Genomic DNA, 27,914 nt, shown 5'->3' on the forward strand with positions numbered 1-27,914 from the left:
TTTTCGTGTGAAAATTCCATTTTTCTTCAAAAAAGAAAGGCGCGGCAAATAGAGTTTAAGAGCAGTTTAAACAGTTGACTAACAGGATTAAATCAAGAAAATTTCTCTTTTATTTAACAATTTAATTCGGTAGTTTACAGGGTCGTACAAGGGGGAATTCGCGAACTTTCAAATTTTTATAGAAACTTAACAACCTCTAGAATGTTTTAATAGTCATCAAGCACTACCTACGCCCATGACTTTACCGTTGGTTCATAGTCGAGAATTTTTTCTATAATCCCCGATTTTCACAATTTAATTTAGGAATTTTCAGGGTCTCACTACCCAAAGAATTTGAAATTCTCACTTAATTTCGCTATTAGAGATTTTGATATGTCGGGGATTATGTTCGCAGACCATTTGTGTTAATAACTTTAAAGCTCAATGCTGATATAACCTGCAGTTTTGATAATTTAGTTCAAGAGCTCACAGGGTAGTACTACGGGGGAATTTCACTAGCAATATCAATTTGACGAATTTGGGACTACACATATCTCAAGACGCCATGCATGAAAATGAGCTTATTGTTCTTAGGCATGCAACCCTTCTATCCTTGCAAAATCCTGCATTTTCACAATTTTATTAATAAATTTATAAGAACTTTCACGATTGAAATTAGAAGAAGTTGAATTTTTCCTTTATTTTCGACAATAAATTTTAATCCGTCTAACATGTATTTCTGTAGAGATTCGAAGATGTTGAAATTCTCAATTAATTCACCTTTAATACTGTTTTGTAATTCGTAATTTCACTAATAATTTTTTTATTTTGATAATACAATTTAGAAAGAGTGTCGTACGAAAGAAAATTCTGAAGAAGTTGTAAATAAAATTTCTATTTGATTATACAAACTGGGGATGGATTCGAGAAATGTCCATTCGATTTTAGGTGTAATTTTATTAACTTTAGGCAAGATTTGGCAAAGATCTATCGAAATATTTGCAGATAATAAAGATCTTTGTAGCACTTTCGCAATTTTTTGCCGATTTCCCATTTAATTCTCATTAAACTAAACTCCCATCAAACTCTATTAAATGACAATTGAAATTGAAACTAGCTTTGTATGTGTTGCACGAACACTGAGGCCAGCTACGCCACTGCATTTTCCAGGCACTTTTCAGGTTGATTTTAATGCGAAAATTGCATCAGTTGGAGATAGGAAGAATACAAATACTTCATTGTTATATGAATAAATTGATGCAATTTTCTTTTAGATTTATTTCATTTTAAATTTCTATAATTGATTCTGGCGAATAGCTACGCCCCTGCGCTTTTGAAGATAACTTCGTTTGTAAAAATAATGTTTTTGTTCTTTTTTTTTTTGTGAAAATCAGGGATGTAGCAATCGAGGGTTGGCTAGCACAGATTAAATTTCTATATTAACACAATCGATTATTCCAAATTGTGTGACTTTACAACTCATATGTCTGAATGCAGAGAGCAAATACGCCACTGCAAATTTTCAATGAACTTTATTTTACACAACTCATATTACTTTTAAAATCAGTCGCGTGGTATATTGAGATATACCAAGAAATTTAAAGAGATCGTCGCAATAAAGGCTCTATCTAATTGATGCTCGATAAAAACGCCGCCACTGCTGTTTGTGAGTTAAGCAAAAATACTGCCCTTTTCCGACATTAAACTTCTCTGAAATGAGAATTTTTTAAGTTAAACTCTTGATTCAGACAAAAAATTTTCCTAAATATATTTGTCCTTAAATTTTTAATTGAAACTGGAGAAAAATTATTCCAGGAATTTTGTTGAGTGAAATTTGCTACTGAGCATCGTATTCCACTCAAAAATTAGGCCGAAGGTCTCTCAAAGAGGGATTAAGGAAGAGAACGAAAGCGAAAAAAAGCTATTTGAATTTAATTGACTTTAAACGTTGTATAATTGAACTTGGTTAAAGGTTACGCCACTGCGCTTTTCGCGCTAATTTTGGGTCTTACATATTTAAAATCAGTAACATTGCAAATGGGCACGCCAAGGGGAATTTAAACATATCATTACCACAATTACAATAACGAAGTTTCACGAACATTATTTGAGTTCAAAAAGAAATCTGAGATCGATGGAAACTTACTAGACCACTGCGCTCTTTACTTTAGTTATACTAAAAAATTCTTCTGGAAAATCAGAGGCGTACAAAAGGAGGATGATCCAAAGGGACCTTGAATTGTTCATTAGAAAGGTTAAATTACGGCAATTTTCGTTTAAATTTATTTAACTTGCTGTATCAGTAAGCCTGGCGAATTGTGATGTCACCACGCTTTTCGTGGAAGAACTGTCGTGTTATTTTTGGAAATCAGAGGCGCGACCAATAGTGATTAGGAGATAGGAATTAGAACATTAACAAGAGGTTCAAGTTGGCGATTTTCTACGTAATTTTCTTGACTTTAAAAACTATACATCTTGAGATCAGGTGCGCCACTGTACCTTTTTGTCAACTCTACTAACAAGAATTCTATTTTATAGGAAAATCGACAGTGTGAGCAATGGGGATTACCAATGAGGGATGTTAATTATTGAATTTAAGAACGATTGAAATTTGGATGAAGATGCACCGCAGGGCTTTTGCTGGCAAAATGGCGTTTTTTGTTCAAAAATCACAGACGCAGCAGCCAAATACTACGCAAAAGGGCGTTAGTGAATTTATGTTATATTTAAAATTACATAAATGCATGTAGACACAAGCAATCACACTGCGAATTTTGAGGTGATTTTTTGTCGAAAAATCGCATACCCCTTGAAGACCAAAGGCGTAGCAAATGGGCAAAGGCCGCGGGAGTTAAGCGGTGGTTAACAGGAATAAATTAGAAAATTGTTGCAATCGAATTATAGGGCCTTCAAGATGAATGTACATGTAACGGAACTGAGGGAAAGAAGTAGTCTTTTTAAACGTTTTCTTAAAGGAATTGTTAATTTTTAATCGTGCAGGTCCTTCAAAACCATTGGCGCACCGGACCAAGAGGAACCTAATGAATCTTAAGGGTTAATTTCTGTTCCTTTAACATACATTTGATTGTGTTTCGGCCACAAAATCTCTTGTCCTTGATTCAATGACTCTGGCCTAATTTGTATTTTAACGCACATGCAACTACTGACAAAGACTTGAAAAAATCCGATTTACAATAACTATTACAAATATTTTATTTGCACAAAGCCTCTGGCTCTTCCTAAATTAAAATATCTAGGAGCAAATTAGATTTCCTACCTTGAATATTCTACAAAACCTCTGGAATTTCACAAATTCTTCAATTCTCCTCCTCTTCTTGCAGCCAAATCTTCGCTTTGCTTTCATCTTCACAGCTCTGGCGAGTCTTCCAAGACGAATTTCACACTCTATGATCTAGAGCTATAACTGGGACACTCTAAACAATTCTTCGCTAGTATTTGTCAGTCCATAATCGAAGCTATGGGGCGGCGCCCCTTGCAGCAACATTGGGGCTGCATACGCACTTAAATCGTAACAAGATGTCAGCATCCAGGGATGGACTTGAGGGATGAAATGGTGGGTGGTACTTGGAGTAATTGGTACCGGTTTATCTGGTGAGATCAAGGATTCTATCGTAAATGACCTTTTAGGCCGGATTATTGTCGTTTGTTCTGAGGGTGTTTTTGCTAGTGTTGGAGATGGAGGTTCTATTGCTGGCTGAATCATTGTGGTGGGAGCCATGGTGGTTGCAGGGTTGATCACCTCTCCAGGGTTGGCAGGAGGGGTGAAGAATAGTCTGTTAATGTTGGTTAGAGCAGCCAGCTCATTCTCGAGGATTTCTTTATCACTTTTTGGTAATTTAAATCTCTTTCTTCGCCTGAGGAGGCTTCCATTGACGAACATATCGAAAGCTGCAGGATGTAGCGCCCAATAAGCTCCTTTTCCAGGCCTGTCAGGCTGCCTGGGTATTTTAATAAAGCAGTCGTTAAAGGACAAGTTATGCCTTAAAGAGTTCTGCCACCTCTGTGTGTTTTTCCTGTAATAAGGAAATCTATCGGTGATAAATTTGTAAATTTCCGACAAGGGGAGCATTTTCTCTGGGGAATTCCAAATTGCCATCGCCGTGAGGGAGATATAGGAGTAAGGAGGCTTCTGATCACCATAGCTGTCCCTGCTGGGCCTGGGCATTGTCACCAATGAAAGTCACCACAATTCAACAACACATTGCACATCAGATAAGCACTACTCAAGATACTACCAATGTGAGTTTACCATCGAAACTGTTTGAACTGATCCAGTGAAAACATTTACACAAGATTGAAAGGACGAGTTACGCCCCTGCTTTTCATTGGTGATCATTCAACAATGGCACGACCGGATCCGCCCTTTGCCCATGTTCCCCTTTGCTTCGTTATCCTTCTCCCTCTCACCAATAGCAGGAGGTTGAGCTTCGGTTAGGTCTAGCCAATGGTGTGGTGAACGCTGCCTTAGTAATGAATCGCTTATTTAAGCAAAGATTCGGTTTGTTATGGCTGGTACTTGAGCAGGATTTATGTGGTCGAGTTCGAGGATGTGTCGATGGGTCGGATGGGCAAACGGGGGGCGATTTTGCTCGATTCGTATGAAAAGAGTTGAGCAGTGTGTGTATATAAATTGCCGTAATTGCTAATGACACTGAGGGTCAATGATGCATGTAAAGTAGGATTTATTGCTTGTTTAGTCAAAATCCGGCTTTCAAACATATTATGTGATGTTTTGATTTGACATCGTAAAAACCTTCCAATGGATTAAGCAGTTATAAATTTTCTACAATGGGACACATTAGCCATATTCAATAGATGTAACAGTTGTGTGAGAGTAAAAAATTACGTCAGCACCCATGTAAATCTATTTGACGCATAGAGCGTCTCATTCAGTAGGAATTCCATCGGTTGCACAACTGTTGAGTCTACTGAAGCCAGTCAATGGCGTTCAAAGTATGATGGAATTTAATCCAATATGTTGATTCTGCAAGTTCGTTGTGTGTTGTTGATATCAGACATTAACTGCAAATTAAGAATTTATTGTGTAACGTTGTAATGATCTTTAAGGAAATGCCAGTGATTGACTTGTTTGAATCAATTTATTTTATTATGCTAGAAGTGATAATGAAATTGCATTGGTGAATGAAAATTATAAAAGTCTTTTAAAAGCAGAGAATAGGGCCTGGACTGTGATGGGATTGAAAATGAACTCCATCAGGATTATTAAGTTACGGAAAAACTGTAAAGGTGAAAAAGTCGAAAATTTGAATCCCTTAAATTGGAGAGAAATTTAAAAAAAATTTAAAAAGGAGGATATCTGCTATAAATGTCAAATTCGCAACGGTCGACACATACCTTCTAGGAATGTTTAAAAAAATCATTGAAAAACTACATAGAAATTTCTAAATTTGCTAATTTCAAATACTATATCTTTGAAAATTAGTTGAGAAAATTGCAACATTTCCAAAAATAGGAAAGCTCTGTGTAACACCAACTTTTCAACAGCCGAAACAACCCATTGAGAATTTTATCCTCTTGAGGGAAATAAAAAAAACCTTTAAAATTCGAGAATTTCAAATATTTCGCCTGATAGTGAGTTGTTATATCAGTTGGAAAAAGGCTGCAGACTGCGCAAACTCGTCAAGAGGTCGAAATCTTCAAATTTTTTGCCAATTCGTTAAGGCAATTTTTTTTAATGGGGAAAACACTATTTTTTCAGCGATTTTCTAGCCATTTTATGCCTCAACTTCATTTAAAAGCGAATCGATTGAGACTTGATTGGAAGTCGAGATTCATACGTACTTCAGAGCTCAAGCATCCACTTTGCAAATCAACTATCAAATGCAGAAGCACAGAGAGAGATGTTTGTTTTCTAAGATTCAAGTTATGTATTGATGTTCTGTTAGGAACTCAACTGCTAATAATGTCCATTACATAGTGGAGATGCTGATGGAAGACTGCTAATGACTTTGTTGAGTAGCCCCCGCCTAGACAAATTACCATTGTTGGGTGGAATAGCAGAAGAAAGTGAAACTACATTTTATGCGGAAAAAGAGTTAATATTTGTTACCGATTCTTAAAACCGAATATAAATTCACATGATTTGCAATTTAAAAAATCAGAGGAAAAATGCAAAAACTTCTCAAAATTTCTAAAATGTCAAATTCTTAAAAATTGCTAAAGAAAAATTTCTAAATTTCTCAAAACATCTATCGTAAACCCGACATTGTTAACATTTTAAATAAAGCCTCTCAGGAATTTTGAAAATTGTATAAAAACTATAAAAACTTTTCAAAAGTAGAAATATGTCCAAATCCAAATGGTTCCTGAAAAAATGAAAAAATGACATTAATCTTCTAATAAACCGCAGATCAAAGAAGAAAAAACCCTCAAGTGATCCAAAGCATATTTGGAAAGCGACAAAAACAGCTTAAAAGTGTTAAAAATTTATGGGAAACAAATTTTAATAATTTCATGTTAGTGGAGAAATGTTTTTTATACGTCTCCAAGCTCTAAAAAGAATGAAAAAAAATATTAGGGATCTAGAGAAAAAATCTTTGAAAGGCCAAAAATTACCACAAAAACTGAAAAGATTGACTTCATATTTTGAATGAAGGTAAGCTTCAGGTATGCTCAATATATCAAAAAAGTACTTCAAATATCAAGTATTCAGTATTAATATCTTCGCAATTTAACAAAGTGAATATCAAGTGCATGATATGCAGATATGCTTGCAGATTGCTGAGAAATAGTACTGAGTTTTAAGTGGTGTCTCCATACATAAAAGTTTACTATCGAAAAAAGAGTTTTAGGTAGTTTTGGATGATTTCAATAAACTGACGAGGATGAGATATGAAAAAAATCATTAAAAAGAAGTGAAATCTTTGAGACGGATGTTTTCAAATCAAAACTCAATGTGAAATTTACAGGGTCTGTCCGCAATTTCAAATGTGAATGAACATTTTCATAGTTCCATTGAACGGAATTTTTCGTGTGAACTTTCGAGATATCGTATAAGCAATATTATACTGCCAATCCTTTATGTCCATTAAGAAAATCTACCAGCTATCTCAAGAGTACTAAATACCTGTAATTAACGGCAGTTCTCATTTTTATAAATACTCTTTAAACAGCCACAACTTTTCTAGAAAGCTGTAATTTTCCCTAGAAACTGCTTAATTTTACAGCTAATTTAATTCGAAAAAATAATTGCAAAAATTTAATTGTGGGCTTATTATGAAGATAAAAATATGCAATTCGAATTCATGTCTTTGCTGTGTAGTTGGGAAAATTGCTGCCTCCAATTGAAGGATGTACGAACAAATTATTGCAATAACAGTAACAACAGCTAGATAAAAAAAAATATGTCAATTATAGGAAGAAATTGTTAACAAAGTCATTGTTTAAGGGAAACCGTGTATTATTCATGATCCCTCAACGGCCGCTCTTCAGATGGAGATTTTAAAATTTTCTATTTGCGCACTTCTTTCCCAAGCAAGAATGTACGAATTTGTAAGAGAGAATAAATTTTCAAAGCGACATTAAAAAGACATTAACCTTTTTGCAAAATATACATTTCGTAAACCGTATGCGCCATCACGTTTGTTGAGTTACTTGACCAGTCCTAATACATGCCTGTGATCTTCGTAATTGAGTTATTTAAAATACAGTAAATCATCTTAATGTGTATACATAATATAATGTTCAACAAGCAGTTCTTGTTTCATTATGATGCTTTGTGCCATCACATAAATATTTTAATTGGTCATTAAGAGGTCGTAAAATGGTATTGCATATGTAGTTTCTTCTTTCGCGATGTTGATATTAATGGGAATGCAGAATTTAATGGTATTTCTTTTTGACGATTAAAATATGGAGAAAAAATAATGTGAAAGTCGAAGAAAAATTTGAAGAAATGAACGAAGAAAAATATAGACAATTTTCCCCACTTCGGCGGATTTGCAGAAGCTCCTGTCTTAACCCAATCGGGGAAATATCCGTTGAAAAGCGTCAAAAAGGGGAACAAGATGAGAAAGCTTCCAGCGTGAATTAATTTCGAAACAATGACTCTTCATCATAGATGTAAGAATGCTAATGGTGCACGGATTTCCTGAAGAACTAACATTTATCGATATTTCCCGAGGACGTTGTTGCCCAGCGTTTTTCGCATAAGAGAACGACGCCTAAAAAACAACAGGCAGAAAATATAAAAAAGCTTATTCGAAAACAAAGATTACTGATAGAGAAAAAGGAAAAAATGATATATTTTGATCAATAGGAAAATTCTAATGTACTTCCCAAATCCCACGTAACACACCACAAAAACTCATAATCTGTAGTTGTGTATGCTAAAGAAGATTTACAATCAGCGCCATCTTTAAAGAAGTGCGTGATATTACCCAATTTAAACATTTGAAGTTCACAGTACTCGCGTGGTTCCAACGTGGTACATTACGTTGTCCTGGCGATTGTAAGCTTTAGTCAGTGCCTTAGAGATGGCTCTGAGGCAAGCGACAAACTCCTTATTACCTTCTATTAAGAGTTCGTCCCATTCGCACGAAAACCAGTAGATGTCGCTCACGTCAATGAAGCTATCAGCACTATGGTACCATAATTACCAGCTCTGGGCGATGGCACTGCAATTTTATTTATCTATATTCCTTTTTCCCACAATAATCATTATGTCTTTTTCCCGAATGCTCCTAATCCTGAATTCTCCTAAGCTACAATTTTCTGAATCTCTAAAAATCATCCTAATCCTGGACACCCCTAATTAATAATTTCGTGATAAACTATTCCTGAATGGGACAATCTGCGACTGACAACTTTTGCGTCCAATTTCGCTCTGAAAAAGTCCAGGACAATTTGACTACGAAAGTGAAGGGTAGGAGGGAAAGTAAATGGAGAAATTAGATTATATGAGAGGTGAAGTTTTGGACTCAAAATTTTCCGGTTAATTACAGTAATGATCATCCTTTCAGACCGAAAAATGATCTCGATTTTTTTTTGAAAATTACCGGATAATCGAGTAGGGCAGTTTAAAAAAAAATCTCACTGACTGTACAAACGGATTTTCATTCAGTCGATTTAAATTAAGCATTTGATTTTCAGTAAGTTCTACCTTAAAAATAAAATAATCAAAGTCAGGACCATATTTGCTTGGTACCCAGAACCTCTAAAAAATTCTTATTGGGCTTACGCAAATAGGTTCTGTTCTTTTTAGTATCAAAAAAACAAAGTTGAACATCTATTGTGTTGCTTAACGATGTTTCGAAACTGTTATGACGGTCGATTTGGTTAATGTGACCCGAGAATTTGATCAATGAAAAGACAAAACAAGATTTTTCGAATCAACAACGTTTCGCAGTTTTAGTTGCTCATCCTCAAGGTACTAAAAATCAGTACAAGAGCATATGCCTAGCCATGCAGGTTCAATGCGTAATTTGGATAAGTCGCAATTTAAGGTACCACTGGCAGAAATTAATAAGGGAAATTTCGAGGCTGAATCGTCCGGACCCTTTGAATGCGGTAAGGGCATAGCAAACCAACTCGATCGATAATATTTAACAGTTCAGGAAATTTTCTGATGCTGGAGTCTGGATATTCTATTTTATTTAAAACAGCAGATAGATATAGACGTCGAGGTTCGCGGCCGAGACTCCCAACTCCGTCCAGATTTGAAAATGAACGATGTTATAATCAAACTACTCAAACGGTACTTTTACATACATTTTATTACATTTCACCGAAGAAGTAATATGTATTAAAAATAGTTTTATTAGATAATCTACTGTTGTTACCCAAAACATCAATAACATCTATAAGTAGTGTTAATTATCCAATTTTAACCCGATGAGAAACCTCTAAAATTCTATATACAGGATTTTGCAGAATATTTAACTTTATATCGAGTACCACCGCTGCAGAATCTGCTGGTTTCAACCATCGTTAAATATTCTGCAAAACGTGGGTTCCTGGACTAGAGCTCACAATAGGAAACAAAAAACAATTGGACTTTAATCCTAGGGATCCAGTTATGGCACCTACTGGTCGAAGAACTAGTAGAAATAAATATCCAGCATCTACTAAAAAATTTAAAAAGCTCACTAAAATACTCGTCTTCTTATCAAAAATGTTAATAAATAATTAATTTATTAATAAATTATGGAGTTGTTAAGACCTTTAAATCAGAAAGGTCATCTCAATACCGAGAAGGAATCTAGAGCACTCCTGGAAATTAATGAAACACTGGTAACCGAATTGGCAAGACACGTGAAGGTCTCTTTCAATTGAAGGCAGCATAAGAAGAAGATCACAGCATTGACTACACCTCGGCATTTTCAGTAGGGGTTGGGATCGTAAGGGGTGGCTCGAAAACCTACATATCTATTGTTTTTCCTGTGTTGAAATCCTTCTCCCGGCTTCGCATTGTAATAAACAACCCGCCTAATCCCGAAGGGATCGATGTAGCCAAAACTGCCAGTTCTCTCCTCCCCAGGCCCGGTCTCCTCCTCATGATACGCCCTTGGAATATAATACCTAAACCCATCATTGGTCACCGACACTCCATCATATTCCGGAAATTGCTTATCATAGCCATTTCCGATTCTAGCTGAACTAGTGTATCTTTTGGTTCCCCTATAGGTGTGTCCATTGCGGTCTATGGGATAAGTGGGCCCATTCTGGAAGAACACATTCTGCCCCAAAGGATTCACGTACGGATTATACTCCAGAGAGTTTTGGCCCGCCTCAGTATAACTGGGCAACCCGTCATAACCCCTGTAGGGTGCTGTGGTGGACGTTTCGTGGTATTGTAAGTTGTTAATATCTTGCACGTTGGTTTTGAGGTACTCCAATGGTAGGCCTGTTGAAGGTGTCAGATCTGGTGCTATTGTAGAGCTCACGGTACTAGCCAACAACCCCGAAACACCCCCAGGGTTGATTTCCACGTAAGGCTTTTCAGTGGTACTGAGTAGGGTTATTGACGCTGGTAGAGCGTTGTTTGATATCTCAACATGAGGCGAGATTTGTCCAATTTCCGGCTTGTAGGTGGTCGAGGAGACTACGCATGAAGCACAGGGAGTAGAGGGGGATGATATTGGCGGTAGAGGAGTAGATGACACTACTAAAGAGAACATTTGTAATCGGTTATTAATGCGGACTCAAAATGCTTACTTCCATGAGGTGAAGGAGTGTAGCCAATGGTCGATATCGATGGTCGGACTGACACAGGACGGGCCTTGGCAGAAACCAAAGTTCCAGCCGATGCAGGGTATTTTTTCGCTGTTTTGATGGCATCGGCCACAGGCACGTTTCTACCAACATACAAATTTTTGCTTTTGGTTATTCTGTAGCCTGCGTGGTCGGCTATGTAGTCTCTTTGCCGTAGAATACCTGGAAAAGTGAATGCAATACATGTCAATATAATTTGATTATTTGAAAGTGTATGGTTACAAACCATCATCATCTATCCAGGCATAAGTTCCAATTACAGTGCCATCTTCCAGTCTCTTTTCTTTCCGAAATTGACCGCTCAATGTTTGATATCGAAAGTACCTCTCTGGTCCCTCATCGGTTTGAATGTGGTATTGGGGGTTCGAAGGGGTGTCGTAGCCGTCGGTGCTGCTGGTCAGCAAGGTTGCGTATATCAACTGCAAAGAAAATGCGAGTGAGTCGAAGAGAGGTCAAATAAACTGGGACGTTTTCATTACGGATGTGGTCGTAAGTTCTTCAGCATAGCTGGAGGAAGTTATTGTAGGGCTCAGAAAAAGAGTCGAAGGAATGACCGCAATGAAACCAAAACTTAAAATCGTTCGATAAGAAATTGGTGTCTTGATTGGGCCAAAATTTCCAAAAAATAAATTTGGAATTCGGATGGAATAAGTGCGGGTTGTCTTGAACAAGAATCTAGAGAAGACTCTGTCTAGATTTCGAGCATTTCGAGACATCTTTCAATTGATAACATATCCTGAACGGAAGGTTTATGGGTCGCTTGGCAACACTGCGTAGTATAATCCATACATATGTCATCTTTAGGCGACTAGCTGTGAGATTGGGCGGCGTTGTCAATGCTGCTGAAAAATACCTAGCTTTAAATATGAATTTTAACTGTCTGTAAGCAGTTTCGTAATTATAAAACAGGCCAAAAACCCGGTATGTTCCTCTGTAGCCTATGACTACCAAACTGCCATATCTTAAAATCGAATGCGGTTTTGGCTGTAGCGGTGCAGTGTTGCGCAGTCAAAACGGGCAATTCATTAAACTGTTGTTCTGCGCATCATCGCTCCCTGAAATATCTCTGTAACGGTATGTTGCACTCTGTATATTTGGCACAGTTCTAATTCTATTTCATTAGTTTAACCGCTCAACAACGTTGTTAGTAAGGTTAAATGCACAGTTAAATTTTTTTAATTTCCATTTGGAGATTTGGCTCATCTTCCATGAATTAAACGCTGAAAAGTTCTTGAGATATTTAATTTTTCGATTTAAAACTAAACGTAAACACCAATAAAAATTAAGCCAATATATCAAATAGAGAAATGATGATCAAGAGACCAAATTACGTATTCGTAACCACTACAAAATGGTAATGATCTTGATCGCGATTCGTTGTGCTCGCTTGGTGCTCGTCGTCATTTGCTCTGTGCATTTCGGTCACGTAAATAGAAATTGAAAATTGGTGCCGTTTTGGGTCAGTACTGAAATAAACAATGACAAATCTCGCGATTTTGCGTGAGTTAATGGCGATTTCCCTTCCTTTTATGGGCCTAATTTAATTGTCGTTACGTCGTCGTGCTCCTGGTTTCGTTTTGAAATTTTCGTTGACAACGATAGAAATGCAGACCGCAGCCAGCACAGGAAAAATTCACCGAATTCTGAATCCTACTGGCAATTCGGCTGTTATTATGAATCGAACTCAATGTCATTGCCATCGGCCCACGGTTATTGAAAAAAAGTGCGTATTCAAATTTTTGCTACAATCTCTTTGTCTGTGATTTTGCCGGTCAGGCTTCTGAATCGGATCCTTTTACTATCAACCATGGAGTAGTGACATCATCAATCTCGTTTACTGACAAATTGCAAAGTGGGCGAAATACCGGCGATGAGTGGGCTAGATTTCAAAATTCCTGCTACCAAACATGGGCAAGAGTGGACGTGTAGCGCAAGACCCGATCTAGCCTTTGGTGACTGTAATTAGCTGCAAAATTGGTTGGCAAATTTGCATGGGGTCTGTGATGTTTTGCAAAAATTCACGACAAACGTGGGTTTTTTCTCTTCTATTTTTCCGCTTTAAACTATACAGGGTGTTTCCTAACTACGTGTAAAAAATTTAAAGGGGTAATCCTCGACTGATTTTGAGTCAAAAATGTCTAATAAACACATGTCCGCAAATGCCTTGTTTCCAAGATACAGGGTGTTGAAATGTGACAAGAAAAAGAGATTTTATTTGCAAAATGACTCAATTTGGGTGTTTGAATTTTAGAAAAGACAATTTTTTGGGGGAACGCTTTAATGATTAATCATAAGAATTGCTGAAAATGACCACCATTACTCATAATGCTCGCTTCCATCCTTCTTGTTAATGATTGTCTCACTCTCTCGAAAACTCCTGGTGTGTTGCGTATCGTTTCACATCCGGTAATTGTACGTTCCTGAAGTTGATCAAGAGTGTTTGTTGGGACAGCATAGACAAGTCTCTTCAGATCACCCCAGAAGTAGAAGTCGAGAGGATTACAATCCGGGGACCTTGCTGGCCACGACTGATTAATTTTCTTGATAGATTTTCTTCAATACGTCTTAAGATTTCTTCCTCCACTTCTGGTGTTCGACGTGTTATTGGCTTTCCTCCTCCTGGAGTTTTCATAAGAGATCCTGTATCACGAAGACGTTGAAAGAGGTTTTTAAAGGTTTGGTGGTTGGGAGCTTGGAGGGTTTGGAAACCTTTCCATGTAAATGCGCCTCGCTGCCAAACACTTACCATCAGCAAGGCCGTAAACAAAAACCATATTGGCCATTTCTTGATTAGTGTAATTGGGCATTTGAAAAATTTTCAAAACTGAGGTATAATCTGATTTTTGAGACACAGAACTAAATTCTTTCGCTTTAGAGAGTAAAACACCAAAATAACACTGACTATCTTGTTTATAGTAGTGGAAGTAGCAAAAAAAACTAACAATAAACAAGTTAGTAAATACCACCAGCCCCTGAAGTAATGCCTTACGGCGGTTCCAGGGGGGGACTCTGGGTGAAGAGAGGTAGGTTTTTAGTGGGTAGGCGCCTCCCTTCAGGGGGTGAATCCCACATAACCCGGTCGCCAGTCCATCAGACCGGGTACCTTTAGAAGGTTTTCCCCCTCTATAAAAAAAAAAACCATCAAACCTTTAGAAACCTTTAAAACCTTTTTCAACGTCTTTCAGTCGACACCCTGTATCTTGGAAACAAGGCATTTGCGGACATATTTTTATTAGCCATTTTTGACTCAAAATCAGTCGAGGATTACGCCTTTAAATTTTTTACACGTAGTTAGGAAACACCCTGTATAATCGCAATCCGGCAAACACATTGGGCAATTATCCCATAAGCAATCCCTGCACCCATTATCAATAGGAACTCCTTGAAAGGCGAAACATGATCATCAACTAACGATTGAAAAGGCATTCTTGTATGCTTTCCTTTCGCTTAATATGTTGCAAATGACAAAATCACACATTGAGATAGGATTGGAGAAAGCTGTTCAGCAAATAGTAGTTGTTGTCCCTTTCAGGAATAATATTTCTCAAATAGAGTGTGAGTTATGGCACTTCCGGATGTGTCGACATCGAATGTGATATGCACTCACTTTCATCTGAAATGCACCACCCAGTAGTAATGTTAATTAAGTTCTCGCAATTTCGGCAAAATAAAGCTCGGGTTTCAGTAAAAACAAAAAAAAAACAACATTTATTAATTAAAAAGTTGATAATGGGTGACATCGCTCCCTGCAGCGATGCAAGCGTGTGCTCTCCGTGGCATGCTCTACAACAGATGATCGATACCCCTTTATACGGGGTGTCCCGTTTAAAGCCTTCATTGAAGATTACTAAAAACGTTGTACGAAAAAAAGTTTCAAATTAATCCGGTAAAGAGGGGAACATGTCCTGAAGATGGCAACCCCGTTTGGAAAAGAAGTTGCCCTTGAAATGACCGGTTTGGCTAAAAGTCCCTATCTTCACCCCACGTTCCCCTATTTACCGGACAACTTAAATTTGACACCTTTTTCATACAACGTTCGTGAGTAATCTTCAGTCACAGTTTTAAATGGGACACCCTGTGTAGGTGTTTCGTAACATGCTACCTCAAGATGGTGTCGTAGGTCGTTCGAATTGTTGGGACACCCCGGTAAGTTTCGAACGCGGCGACTCACGTCTCAGAGGTGTTTTATAGGTGATAGATGCGGCGAGCGGGAGGGCCAAGGCAACATTTCCAATGATATTTGTTCCAGGTACTTTTGAGTAATAATGTTAACTGAGTGTATTATTGAGAATTGTGGATTTCCCGATGAACACGCGTAATCCTTGAGCCATTGATAAAATGAAGTTTTTCACATGTCCGTGTGCTAAGCAGCTGCATTTTTACATTAATAACTCTTCGTCGGGTACCGACAAAGATTTTAATTTTGAATTGTTGTGGATCTCTCTGCTAGAAGTGACGTCATTGAATTCGAATTTTACACTCGTAATTTTTGCTCAATTTGTGCTGAATTTTCACGTAAATCCCCGGTGAATAACAACTATTTCTATTGCAGTACCAATATTCACTAATGCTAAACAAATATTTCCGTATAAGGGAAATGAGGTCAGGAATTAGTAACAAGTTTAAATAAGTGACTAAAAAATGCGGTTGATTGTTGATCGTTTCCTTGGGTGTGAGCGCTCATTTGAATATTAGACGACCTTTGATGCGGTTAATAAGATTAAAAACAATCCATTCACGTGGGACATGACGAAATTCATTCATGGTAGGTCCTTATCGAAATCGGCATATTCGAAAAGACACTTTCAGCCCATTAGTAAGAATATCGATTAATAAATAATTATATGTTGCATTAGATTTAAGTGGTATTAATTAGATTGTTAATCGGAAATCAGTTAAACCGCTTCCTCTATAGGGGATCGGGCAAGAACCTGTTATTACATAATTTTATAGTCTTATCGATGTTATTTAACATTCAATAAAATTGCTTAAAAAATACTTTCTCCGCCGTTGGTGCGGCATAACGACCGTAATTATGTCAGGAGGAAATTAAAAACAGTGCGAAATTTGCACAACATTCTCAAATCCCATTTTCCGCATTACTTATTCGTTAAACCTTTGTTGCTTTAACGTCTTCATTTTCTCACGTGTCGATCGAGATCTGGTCGATGCAGGTTACTGGAAAATTCATATAAACTGGAAGACTGGTTCATTGGTTCATTGGTAGACGACGAAAAAGTTCACGTTACAGTGGGACAGTGTCGGCAGAAAGACCAGTGATTACTAAAATATTCAAAAAAAAAAAAAAAAAAAACTGCCGAAAAGCGTTGGACCAAAAGCGGGTGGGTTCGGGTTATTGGGAAGTTATGGGAACATTCGAGTTAGATTGGAGAAAACAGGAACGGTGTCTTGCCAAGTTAAATTACTATAGTAAAGTTCAGAAAAAAAAATCAAGGGTGTCGAGATCTGGGGAACGCGCGGGCCACACTACAAGACCTCCCGTTCCAACACACGAATGGATAACGGGCACGATCTCCAAATGAGGTTTTTAAATTTTTTTCCTTATTCTGCGGGTACAAGTTTATTAAAAAAAAAAGAAACAATTTGTGTCAATATCTCAGACCACTCCGTAAATTTTGTCGGTACATATTCGGGACACCCCATATGTCTTCTCCAACCACTTTTGCTACATGCGATTACAAGAAAGGGGCCGAGAAATTCGGTAGAATCGACTCTCTGATCTGTCAGGGATTCGGACTTTCAATTGACAACCACGAAGCACTGGAGATCTAACGGTTGCTACGTCTGCCCCAGTGCTTCTTCCCATGTGTAAGCGCGGCAGGCCCTTTGATCTCGACGATGAAGAAACGGTCACGTTTATTCTCTTTAATGCTTAGGTAAGTTTGGTTGTGGCACGTTGAAACCAAATAGGCATTAAGCTATTTATGCTTAAAAAACACCCTAAATAAATGGAATCCTGTGCTGGTGGCTGACCCACTTCAAGGGTGTAAGTTTGATGCTCGACAGTAATTAATGGAAAAATCTCTCGTGCCGATTCATGTTGCTGTAAGTTTCTTACTTCCCTACAGCTCAGTTTTCCAATGCGGTTTGGCTCACTTCAATTTAGGCGCTCATTCCGGATGCTTCCAACTTGATTCAAAATTCTTCAAGATCAGTTGGAGTCACTCAAAAATTCGTTTTACCGACGTCAACGTCCGCCGACCCCAATTCTACAGGACGTCCCCGGATGGGGCTGCAACGAGGTATAAATGTGTTATTTTGCATTTGACGAGAAAATGTATCGTTCACAAAGTGTTGGCTCGTTCTCAAATGGCTGAACCTGTTCTCGCCGTTTCAATTTTCTTTTTTGTTGGAAAGAAATATCGAAAAATCGGTTTAAAAATGAATTATCGTTTTCGTGACGGCTATAAAAACAGGCTTAAATTAGATGACAATATTGACGAAAGAGCAACGACTTTACCGGGCCCAAAGCTGTGGCGAAGATGATAAAGCGATTTGCCGAGTTATCGAGGAATTTAATCAAAAATTTCCGTATATTCGTTTGCATTTAAATCTCAAAATTCGGTGTGCAAAAATTGATCAAGAAGCTCGTAATTACCGGCTCCGTATTGGATGTGAAGAAGTCTAAAATAGCTCGAGATAATGATGACGTTGCGATTCTCGTTGTAATGGACTCGTTGAATAATAGAAAATTCACCTCTTCAAGCCAATTTTTAATCGAGATTTAGCGCCAGAAAATCGATCAAAACTTTTTGGTTTCTCCTTGCAGCCGGGTGCTTAAATAATGGATAATCAATGCTTTCGTCGGGGCATTGTGTTCTCCGACGAAGCCGCGGTTTTCACCAATGGTACTGCTTCATCTCGGCGTGTAAGGTACCGGAGCCACCGCAATCTCCCATTTCCGAGTCGTTTGCAATGGGCAGCATTCCCAATTCGACGACCAAATTCCTCACCATGGCGCAAGCGGACGACATTTTCTTTCTGCGCGCGAAATGCCCAATTGCCGTTTTCGGTTTTTTGCTGAATTATTTTGATAAAAAGTCAGCAATAAACAGAAGTGAGAACGAGAATGGGGCCTGAGAAAAATTTCAACTGAAGGGACCGATTTTTCGAATATCTCTCCGCGAGGAAAAGGAGAAATTTGTATGATGAGAATTGGTCGAACCGTTTCGGAACGAGGAGAATTTTTTTATGAAGAACTCGTTTTCCTCATGAAACGAAAAACGAAAACTTCGCCTTTTTGTCAACACCATCTCGAGACGTGCGGTACGCTCACGCAATGCTCCGGGCGGATTTCCGTTTTTCCTGGAGATTATGAGAAAATCAACTGGCTCATTGAAAGATCTCACTGGATCGGTTCGAGTCGTGGAACTCAAAATTGCTTTCCAGCATGCAGTTTCCACACCATCTCGTGCAACTAGAACGAGGCAATTATTCAATTACGAATTTTAACATTTTATTAACACAATCCGTTCTATTGTTATGAATAATCTTCACCGACATTGAAATTAGCGACAAGGTTAGCTTCATTACTATGCATCGGTATTGGTGACATTGAGTTTACATGTGGTGTGTTAATTGAAGAGCAACGATGGTATCGAGTTCCTGCATTTATCAACAATTACTCATTGTATCGGGTTTTCTTAAGAATTTTCTATGCCATAATACTGAAAATAAACCGTTCATTCGGCTTTAAATCGCAGATTTCTCTGTGGGCAAATAAGCAAGAGAAATTATCATGAGGGACGAATTGTGCCCACAATGCAGGCTGCACTTGATCGAATCGAAAAACGAAAGTAGTCTTCGGTTAAAGCAAATAAATCGTTAGTTTTTCACTAAAATACTAATGCACGGGGAAATGCAACAAGAACAAGAGGATTCTGGTAATGGCTATGTAATATGAGTGAAAGCGAATGAGTAACGATGGGTTTTGCAATAATGCCGGGTCGTCTGCCCGATTTAACTCCTTCGGAGCTGAGTTGGTCAAGCTCGCGTTCTACTTTCGTTTATCTGCTTATGCGGTTTCAGAATATACCTTTGATGTGAAAAATTGTCCTGCGACCATCATTGAACGTACACCAACCTCCGGGTCGAAGGTGGAGTTTAACACCTTCTCGTGGGTCTACACTTTCCGGTATCTTTGAATCGTCCGACTGTCGAATCAAGCATCAAATCGCATTACGTAATGGTAACAATTAATGCTGTGGAGAGAAATGTCAAGTGTGCAACAACATTTTGTATAAATCATGCTAAACACGAGGCATCTCATACCGTGTATTTCGTACAGTTTTTTCCCGCTCCTACTGATGTTAGTTCCAACTTTCACGTAATTCTGCCATGAGGAATAATTACTTAATGCGACGGAAGCATGCGAGCAATCGACCCATTCTTGACCAGCGTTTGGTTATGACATAAAATGCTTAGACCGAAATGAAATTGTATCAAAACGAAGAGTTGACAAGGAAAAAGTTCGATTTTGTCCTGTAATGAAATTTATCGATGATCTAATATTGGGAATTTTCCCTAGTTTTCACGTTTTCCATTTGGAAGGTTTTTCAGTTAAATTTTATTCACATACGAAGTTTTTCTTAGAGACGTTTCTGCAGTTCTGTTTTCCTCGACTGTTAGAGTGTAACCGATTCTTAGGGATCGCCGAGTTTAGTACGTCGAATACTTGAGACGCGCCCCCCAATACGAGATTTTCCGCAGTGCTGCTTGGTGTACTGTCTGCACTGTACAGGGTGTTTCAGCCGAGTGCCGATCGAAAGAATTTAGACAACCACCAATACTAGAAAATCACAATTTTGTATGCGGCCATTTAAGCCCAAGAATCATCGGTTGAAAATATTTTTAAGTTGGCAGCACTTCTGGAAGCATCGGAAATTGATAATAACTTTGTTATTTTAAGTGGGACGACTGGATTTTCTATTTTGTTTATGATTCTATGTGCGACTCCAGATCCACTTCACGTAGCGCAGCGCTAACAGTAAACGTCAAATTTCCTAGATGAAGAATCTTTTATGCCAAAACTGGCAACGAGCTTCTATGTAGTCAAAATTTTATATAACGAAACCAATACAGATGGAGCAACGAATTTTTCCAGTAAAAAGCCAAAACGCCGCATTTCATTCTTCCGAACTTCAGTCTCGGTGGTGGTTGTCTACAGGGCGGCCTGCAAAATAATTTCAACTATTAAAACCCATTAAAGAAATGCCATAAAGTCGTTTTGTTCAACGGCAACACCGCATATTTTCCTATTTGGGTTAAAGGGCCACTTCGTGTTGCATTCAATCATGCAACATTTTCGTACCCTTAAACAAGAATTTTTTTGAGTTATTTGAGATTTGACCAGATGTTCTTATGGCAACAAATGGTGGATATTTTGAATAATTATTAACATAGTTTGATGGCCTGTAGTTGACGATGCTACAGCGCTACACGACCAATTATGTTTAGAATTTTTTTCGTTTTAAACTCAAATAACTCAAAACGACCTCACCTAAGAATGGAGAAATGTTAGAGGAGTGAATGCTCAATGAAGTGGCCTTTTGCTCCATGTAAGAAAGTATGAGGTGATACGTTAAAAACAAATAAATTCGACATACTTGTATTGGCCTAGTTCAATTTGTTTCGCAGATGACCCTGTAGATGTTTATCAATATTGAACTGAACAAGATTGAAATGCGCTTTTTTGGCCTTTTACTGCTAAAATATTGTTGTTCTTCCTTTGTTAGTTATTATATTGAATTCGTTTACACGGAAGACTTTTGTCCATTTTGACATCGAACAATTTTTATCTCCGAAAGTTGACATTTTACATTACCAAAGTGCACATAAAGGTAACGTGAAATTCAACATAAAATCATAAAAAATAAAAAATAAAAACAAAGTCGTTCCATTTAAAGTAAAAAAATTGTTACCAATTCCCGGTACTTCCAGTAGCGCCGTCATTGTGAAAACGTTTTCAATCGAAAAATCTGGGGCTCAGGCGGCTTCTTACCAAATTGCCATTTTCTAGCTTTCGCTGTTCCCTAAATACTTCTCGTGGGCGCTCGGCTAAAGACACCCTGTAGGTACGTGACGAAAATCAATTAACTGTAAACGCATGTCACATGAAGTACCGCCCTGCAGATCAAAGCATTCAAATGTTGCTCTGGAAGATTTTTCAAAGCAGATTAATGCACGTCTTGTCTCCTCCTTCTTTGGTGTGCTAGTGAATAAACGTCTCATAAACCTTGAAAACTTGTTCTTGAACTGTTTTCTATTTTTTTGTTTGTTTTGATCATGAGCGGCAAGTCCTCTGCATATACGTACAAATGAGTGATAACTCCCTCCATATCTTCCTGTAGGATCTTTTAGCAGATGCGCCACTGTGTCGATATCATTTTTCCTCCCCGCGCTGCAGATGAGCAAATTATTGAGCGCGTCCAGCAGAGTTTAGTTACGCTTAGCAGGTTTTCTGATGATGCGCACGTTCTTCGCACACCGTGAAAATGACAGCTACCCATGCATACAGGGTGCCTCAAAAATATACCAACAAACTTAAAGGGGCGATAGGAAACATCAATTCAAACTTTTTTTTTTTCATTTTTTCATTCACATTTTTTCGCATTCTCCTTCCGTACTTCTCAACTTCCTCCATAATCATTATTTACGCGAAAACAACTTCTGATCATCTACTTGTAAGTCTCAAGGGCTGTATTAGATCATTTCATACTTCACCTATCACGTTAAACTTTACTGCCTCTTCATCAGCAAATGTTAAAAGAACATCCCACCTATTCATATTCATTTGATTCGCATTGGCTGAGTTGCTAGTCGCGTTAGTTACAAAATCGCACGGTCTACAGGGTGTTTCCTAAGCACACGGTCCACATTTTAGGGCTTGTTCCGTGATGAGAGTCGAAACGAGAAATCGAGTTTGTGTGAACTATATGCAGAATATTGTTTGGTTGTTCAACTTCGTTTGTATTTTTGCCCAAGGGACGTTCCCTTAGATTTGCGCAGTACGTTCAGGACATCCCCTTTGTATGACAGGGGTTGGGAGCAATCACAATATCAGTGAATTTCACGTTATTTCGGTCTAAATCCTGAAGAAACAAGATAGAACTGAACTGTGAGCGATTGAAGACAATCAATCATTCGAACTAATCATATGAATTTTTATTCATGGTTATCAGTTTTTAAATCAACTTTTTACTAAAATACAGGGTATTCCAAAAAAATGGTGCTAAACTTAAGGAGGCTAAAGAGGACACTACGATAAAAAAAAATTTGCATGGGAACCCCTGGGCAAAAACGAAATTTTGGCTCCACAGTCATTTTTCTTGAGAGGACTTCGATATTCAACTCAAACAAAGAGAATAAAATTAAACAGTGTTTTGCATCCTCTGTTTTATTGAGGACGTTTCTTAGAACGTTCCTAGAGAAATAAACAATGAAATGTCGTTCCAACGTGACGGTGCACCTACACATTTTGCCGTACTGTGCAGGATCATCCAAAGCGACACTTTTACGGGCGGTGGATTGAAAAAGTCGGTCTTATCAGGTGGCCAGCGCGAAGTCCCGATTTACGCCCGTTGGATTTTTCCCTCAGGTTTTTGGAGTATGAAACTGCTGGAGCCTTGCGAAAGGGACTGCTAGGGAGAGTGACGGCAACCTCTTTTTTCGTGCAGCTAGATCTGCACATCTCTCACGGTTCCACGATTCAAGAAACAAATTCACGTAACCAGCATTTGAATTTTGATTATGTAATTTTTGTGTTATCTTTTGTAAAAATGAATTAAATTTAGAAGAAGTATTTTGGAATCAACGAGGTTAAATTACGCGTTTGAACACAAACTGAGCCTGAGCCAAAACGGCTCATTTTCGACTGAAGGTTTCCATGCAGTATTCCCAACCTATCACCTCCTCGAGTTTGACGCAAACTATCTGGAACACCTCGTACATGCAGTCCATCGGAGGTTGCTTCGCGACTTTCCTCACGTACGCTATTGGTTTCCTCCACACCTTTAGTAGTTCTCTTCGTGACCCGACAATAATGCGAACTAACCGGGACCGACTCCATGAGAAATAGTTGTTCCATTTTGAAAAAATCCGGAATAACTCGAAGAAAGTTAATCTGTTAGTTAGGAGCGGTCCCAACTAATCCGACATTATTTTCTGGGAGGTGGCCAGGACCAACCTGAAATCACTTCCTAGGGTGATTTGGGAGCGATTTCTCTCAGTGGAAAACTCCTCTGCGAGCTATCCGACGGGAGATTTCCATAGTTACGCCGTATTTTACAATTTCCTGCTCGGATCAATTAAAATCGCTTAGTTACGAGTACAGTATTTGTGGGTTTGCAATTCTCATTAGTTCCAACCATACATGTGTTCAGCCTACTACACGCGGATAAATATACTTCGTTTCTGCCTCCTACAAACTGTCCTTTAATTCCTCACACCCTTGTATAATTAACGCTTTTTAAGCTACTTTGCTTGTTGCGGCCGACCTTGTATCTAATCGCTGAAATGTTTAATTCATCGCTGAAAACTTATTGTTCGGTGCCGCCAATGATTTGGTAAAGAAATAGCTTCTGAAAATGGTAAATAGTAATGAATTGGGCAAGAAAATTCTTAAAAGAGAATCAAACTTGTGACCAAAACAGGACAACTTTTACTACAGCGTTACCGAAACAGTGGCTGGGCAAGAGACATTCAGAATTCTGAGGTGATGATGAAAACCTTATTGTAAGTGTTCGGAAAGGTTATTTAATACCGAATTTGAAATGTTGAGACATTAACATTTTGCTTAAGTCCGTTTTCTAAAGTCGCTGGTTAATTATTGCACATTAGGGTGTTCACGGGGTCCAAGTACCTCTTGCACATGGGAGTAGCGTTGCACAAATCTACGGCGGAATTACCAAATTTAAACTGGCCCGATTTGCCTCATTTTCCTATGAACGAATGGAATGCTGTTGCACTCCACGTGAACGAAACCATAATGATCGAGTACTTGCCGAGGTCATCTACAAGCACTCGTTTTCGTCTACAGAAAAAGGATGACTAAACGTGTGAAGTGGATCGCTATTCGTATCTTGCTCCAAATTTCTTGAATTCATTAAGATGCATTTCTGGTAGCCGGTTGACATTGAATTTCGGGCAATTCGTGAATCACGCTCGAACACCTCTTTAGAGAATTTTCCTTAGAATTATGAAAGTCGGTATATAGTCCATTGTGACGCATTGCACAACGCACTTGGGTAACACACACATTATACTAATTATTATTCCCATAGAGAATAAACAAATACCTGTATAATACCGGAATTGAAATTAGTACATAAGTGCAAAAAAAAATTAAAAAACCATTAATACAAGAATAATGGCTTTTCAGCAGATAAATCCGAGTTATGAAGCGAAACGCATTGTTGCGAAATTTGATGGGAAAATTGGGAAAACCCTGGGCGTTGGCGGATTATTGTCTTTGCATTACCTACTTCTATGCATTTTCTTCATCTGGGTCGATTTGCATAATGTTCGCATATCGTCGATTGAAGGCTATCTGCTCACCTCTTGGGAAATGCGTGACATATTTCTAGATCTGAACCGAACTTAAAATGAAAAATTTCAGATGGCAACTTGATAGGAAGCAGTACTATTATTCAGTACTTTCACATAGCGACACACCCTAACATGACTTGAATATTCGAAGTTAGGTAAGTGGTCTTGTGGAGGCAATTCGCCAAGATATTGTAGGTCTAGCTGTACAGCGTGTAACATTTAACCTGGAATACCGAGGTGTCTCCAGCAGTGGGCGGCCGATGAAGAAATGTTTGGTATCAAGCTTTAATCACTGTGAGGGGAAATGTATTGGGGCTAAAGTTGATTTTCCTCCACCCTTAATTCTTTTTAACCGCCAACGGCAATCCCCATTTCTTTTTGCAGATTCGAATAATGCGGCTGAAACTGGGAAAAACTTGCCCGAAACATATTTTTCGATTCGTGCTAGAAAACACTGTTAAATCAAGGTAAACTCATTATACATACACATGTTACGTAATACAGGGCGTGAACTTGAAACTTCCCACCCCGATTGTACCAAAACGAGTTAGATATTCTCATCGCCGGAACACGTCGATTTTTTTGATCAGGGGGAACAATAGATTTCACTGCAGCCCCTTCCAACTGCCTGCCCCCCTATGGCCACCCTCTCGAATATTTTAAATTGTTAAGGGGGCTGAGTGGTACATCATTTCAAAGGGCTTTTCGTTTCCTGAATTTTGATTCCTCGTTTGTCGCATTTTACTGTTGCGTTATCAAGTTGAGCATCTTTGATCGCTCAAAATTCATTTTTCCTATTAGCGTTTTGAGCGCGTTGAGACTAAGACCTTGCCGTTCGGGGGAGAGAGGGTTGAAAGGGGCGCGGTGAATTCGACATAAAAGTCGTTCGCCCTCGACGTGTTCCGTCGATTATAAGGAAATCTATTCCGTTTCCAGATAATGGGGATGGGAAGTTTTCAAATTGGCACCCCGAATGCACATCCAACTGCACCAAATCGATTTTCTCTGCTACGTTCGCACATTCTGCAGTGGGGCAGTGCTAAAAACAGAATGTTTAAAAGTAGATGTTCAATTTGCCTCCGATACTATTTATTTCTCACATTTTATTGGCGTAATATTTTTTGTCTTATAGAAATTTTTTAGAAGTGGAGGTTGCACTATGAGACCAAACGAATTTCGTTAATTACGGTCCTTTTTAGCGTGAATCAAAAAAAAAAATTACTTATTTTTGGTCTAATTAGCCGAATCCACGGAAAATGTTGGTCGCCATTTGCAATTAAAAAGCTAACCTCCACCCCGCCCACGCGGGGGATTGAGAGGAATCAACTTGATCACCAACACATTTCCGCCTCAGAGCGATTGAGCCTTGATACGAAAAGTTTCTTCATATGATACCAAATATTAAAGATATTACGACATTCCAAGTTAAATATTACACCCTGTACATGTATAATAAAGCCTTCAATTACAGATATTATTCTATAATTACTTTGACTAATTACTAAGTTTGACCTAATCAAATGGAGTAATTTGCCACATCGCGCTATTAATACCCATTGACCCATATAACCCATAATAACTCTATAACACCCTTGATTTGTGGACTGTCCCTGTTCTTTTCGCAATACGTTACAATTTACGTGCTATATGCATTGGCGCAACTTAGCCATGCTGATTATGCAATTTCTAATACCACATGAACTTGCTGGGATACCAACCGTTTATAAGGTCGACGATTAATAAATTAACTTCTCTAATTAAATATATGTTTACACAAATCGCTTAGGATCTGAGATTTACTGTGTGATTTTCTCCCGAACTGTCACTTGAACGCTTTTACTTACTTCCTGGCAAATCGATTGTTCCAGGCACTAAACTAAGTTCTATCCTGAACCGATCCGGTAAGTTTTCCAGGACAACGCATTTGTGTAATTTTCCCCAAAACCAAAAAGCACTGCGCATGCCGAGTCCGCAACTCGCATTTCTTACAAAAACCCACTTACGAGATGGCACTGTATTTCGTCTCTCTGGATCAAAACTGGAAAGTTGCCAATCTAATATTTAATATTTTCACCAATTTCCTGTTCTTGGACACTCTGGTAAAATTACAATAACTCCTAATCCGCACCCTTGGTGATATACTGTGAATTTCACGAGCTTTGATCATCAAACTTTGAAACTCACCAGAACCAAAGAGACCCCAGTATTCCTCATGATTCCCTCCAATTGTCACAAATCACTCGTTTACGCTATAGAAAAATTCGTTCGTTTACGAGTGGCAACGACAGTGTGCATCCGCGAACACCTCTATATCATCCGCGAAAGTCCGAACCGCAACCACTCACCGACACGCAACTTCTGCACGAATCCCGGCCGGCATGTTCGAAATGGTCTCGGATCGCGAATTGGTCGTGGTCGTAGTGCTGGTACTGCTGGTAGTATTTTCCCCGCCAAGTCAGAGGTCGACTTCATCGTAATCTACGTAATCTACATTGTTAGTTATTCGGTTATTTATGTTCCTGTTGTTTTATGGTTGCGGGTAACGAGAGGATCTCAGATGGAATGCCGTAAACTCAAAGTGACACTGATGGAATACACCGGGTGTTCTTTAACGCCGCGTTAATGTCTCAGGACGTGATTTTTCCGGTCGTTTCATGAAAAAATGTTCGCATTTAGGTGTATCAGCAGTGGCCCGAATTTTTGCTACAGGGTGTTGAAATCTTTCTTTTTGAAACGTTGTTTTTTGATTTTTGAGGAAGTATTTCCGGGACTATCTTCAATTTTGATGTGCGTTCGCAGAACGTAACACCCCGTATTTGAGCTAGAAAAGTGATTTTATAGCTCGACCAATGGCATTTCTCCGTACATGTCTTCCGATATTGTTTACAAAAAGGCGGTATGTCGCCGACATGTTTTCGCGGGAATATTTTTTTCTTATTAGAATGTCATTGGTCGAATGTGAGAACTGGTCTGAGTTATTCAAATTTGAAATTTTAAAATAAAAAATACATATTCAAAACATAGTAAGGTGCTCGGTGCTGGAACATCCCTAACTGAATTTTAATAAATTATTTTAACAGCTGTTCGAAATGTTCAATATTGGTTTCCAACCATTT

At 38.4% G+C, this 27,914-nt stretch overlaps 3 protein-coding genes across 5 annotated transcripts in view; all 3 read right to left on the reverse strand.

The window, feature by feature from the left end:
* The window catches only part of LOC136339721 (large ribosomal subunit protein uL10m-like), a 236,614-nt gene that overhangs the window by 175,789 nt on the left and 32,911 nt on the right, over positions 1-27,914 (reverse strand). The gene's annotated exons all lie outside the window — the stretch shown is intronic.
* LOC136339681 (fork head domain-containing protein FD4-like) lies at positions 2,660-4,244 on the reverse strand. The gene has a single exon (XM_066283106.1). The coding sequence runs from the start codon at positions 4,163-4,165 to the stop codon at positions 3,398-3,400; it is 768 nt and encodes a 255-aa protein (XP_066139203.1). The 5' UTR covers positions 4,166-4,244; the 3' UTR covers positions 2,660-3,397.
* On the reverse strand, positions 9,717-27,222 carry LOC136339694 (uncharacterized). 3 transcript variants are annotated; one of them, XM_066283125.1, is made up of 4 exons: positions 26,983-27,222; positions 11,459-11,651; positions 11,176-11,394; positions 9,717-11,125 (listed from the first exon to the last, which is right to left on the reverse strand). In XM_066283125.1, exons 1-4 carry the CDS (start codon positions 27,010-27,012, stop codon positions 10,341-10,343), a joined length of 1,227 nt encoding a protein of 408 aa, XP_066139222.1. In that variant the 5' UTR covers positions 27,013-27,222; the 3' UTR covers positions 9,717-10,340. The 3 variants fall into 3 exon arrangements, with proteins under 3 accessions (XP_066139222.1, XP_066139221.1, XP_066139220.1); XM_066283124.1 differs by lacking the exon at positions 26,983-27,222 and adding an exon at positions 11,712-12,053 and having other exon boundaries at positions 9,717-11,122; XM_066283123.1 differs by lacking the exon at positions 26,983-27,222 and adding an exon at positions 11,712-12,039.

The sequence above is a fragment of the Euwallacea fornicatus genome, chromosome 6 (assembly GCF_040115645.1).
Source record: "Euwallacea fornicatus isolate EFF26 chromosome 6, ASM4011564v1, whole genome shotgun sequence".
Classification (NCBI taxonomy): domain Eukaryota; kingdom Metazoa; phylum Arthropoda; class Insecta; order Coleoptera; family Curculionidae; genus Euwallacea; species Euwallacea fornicatus.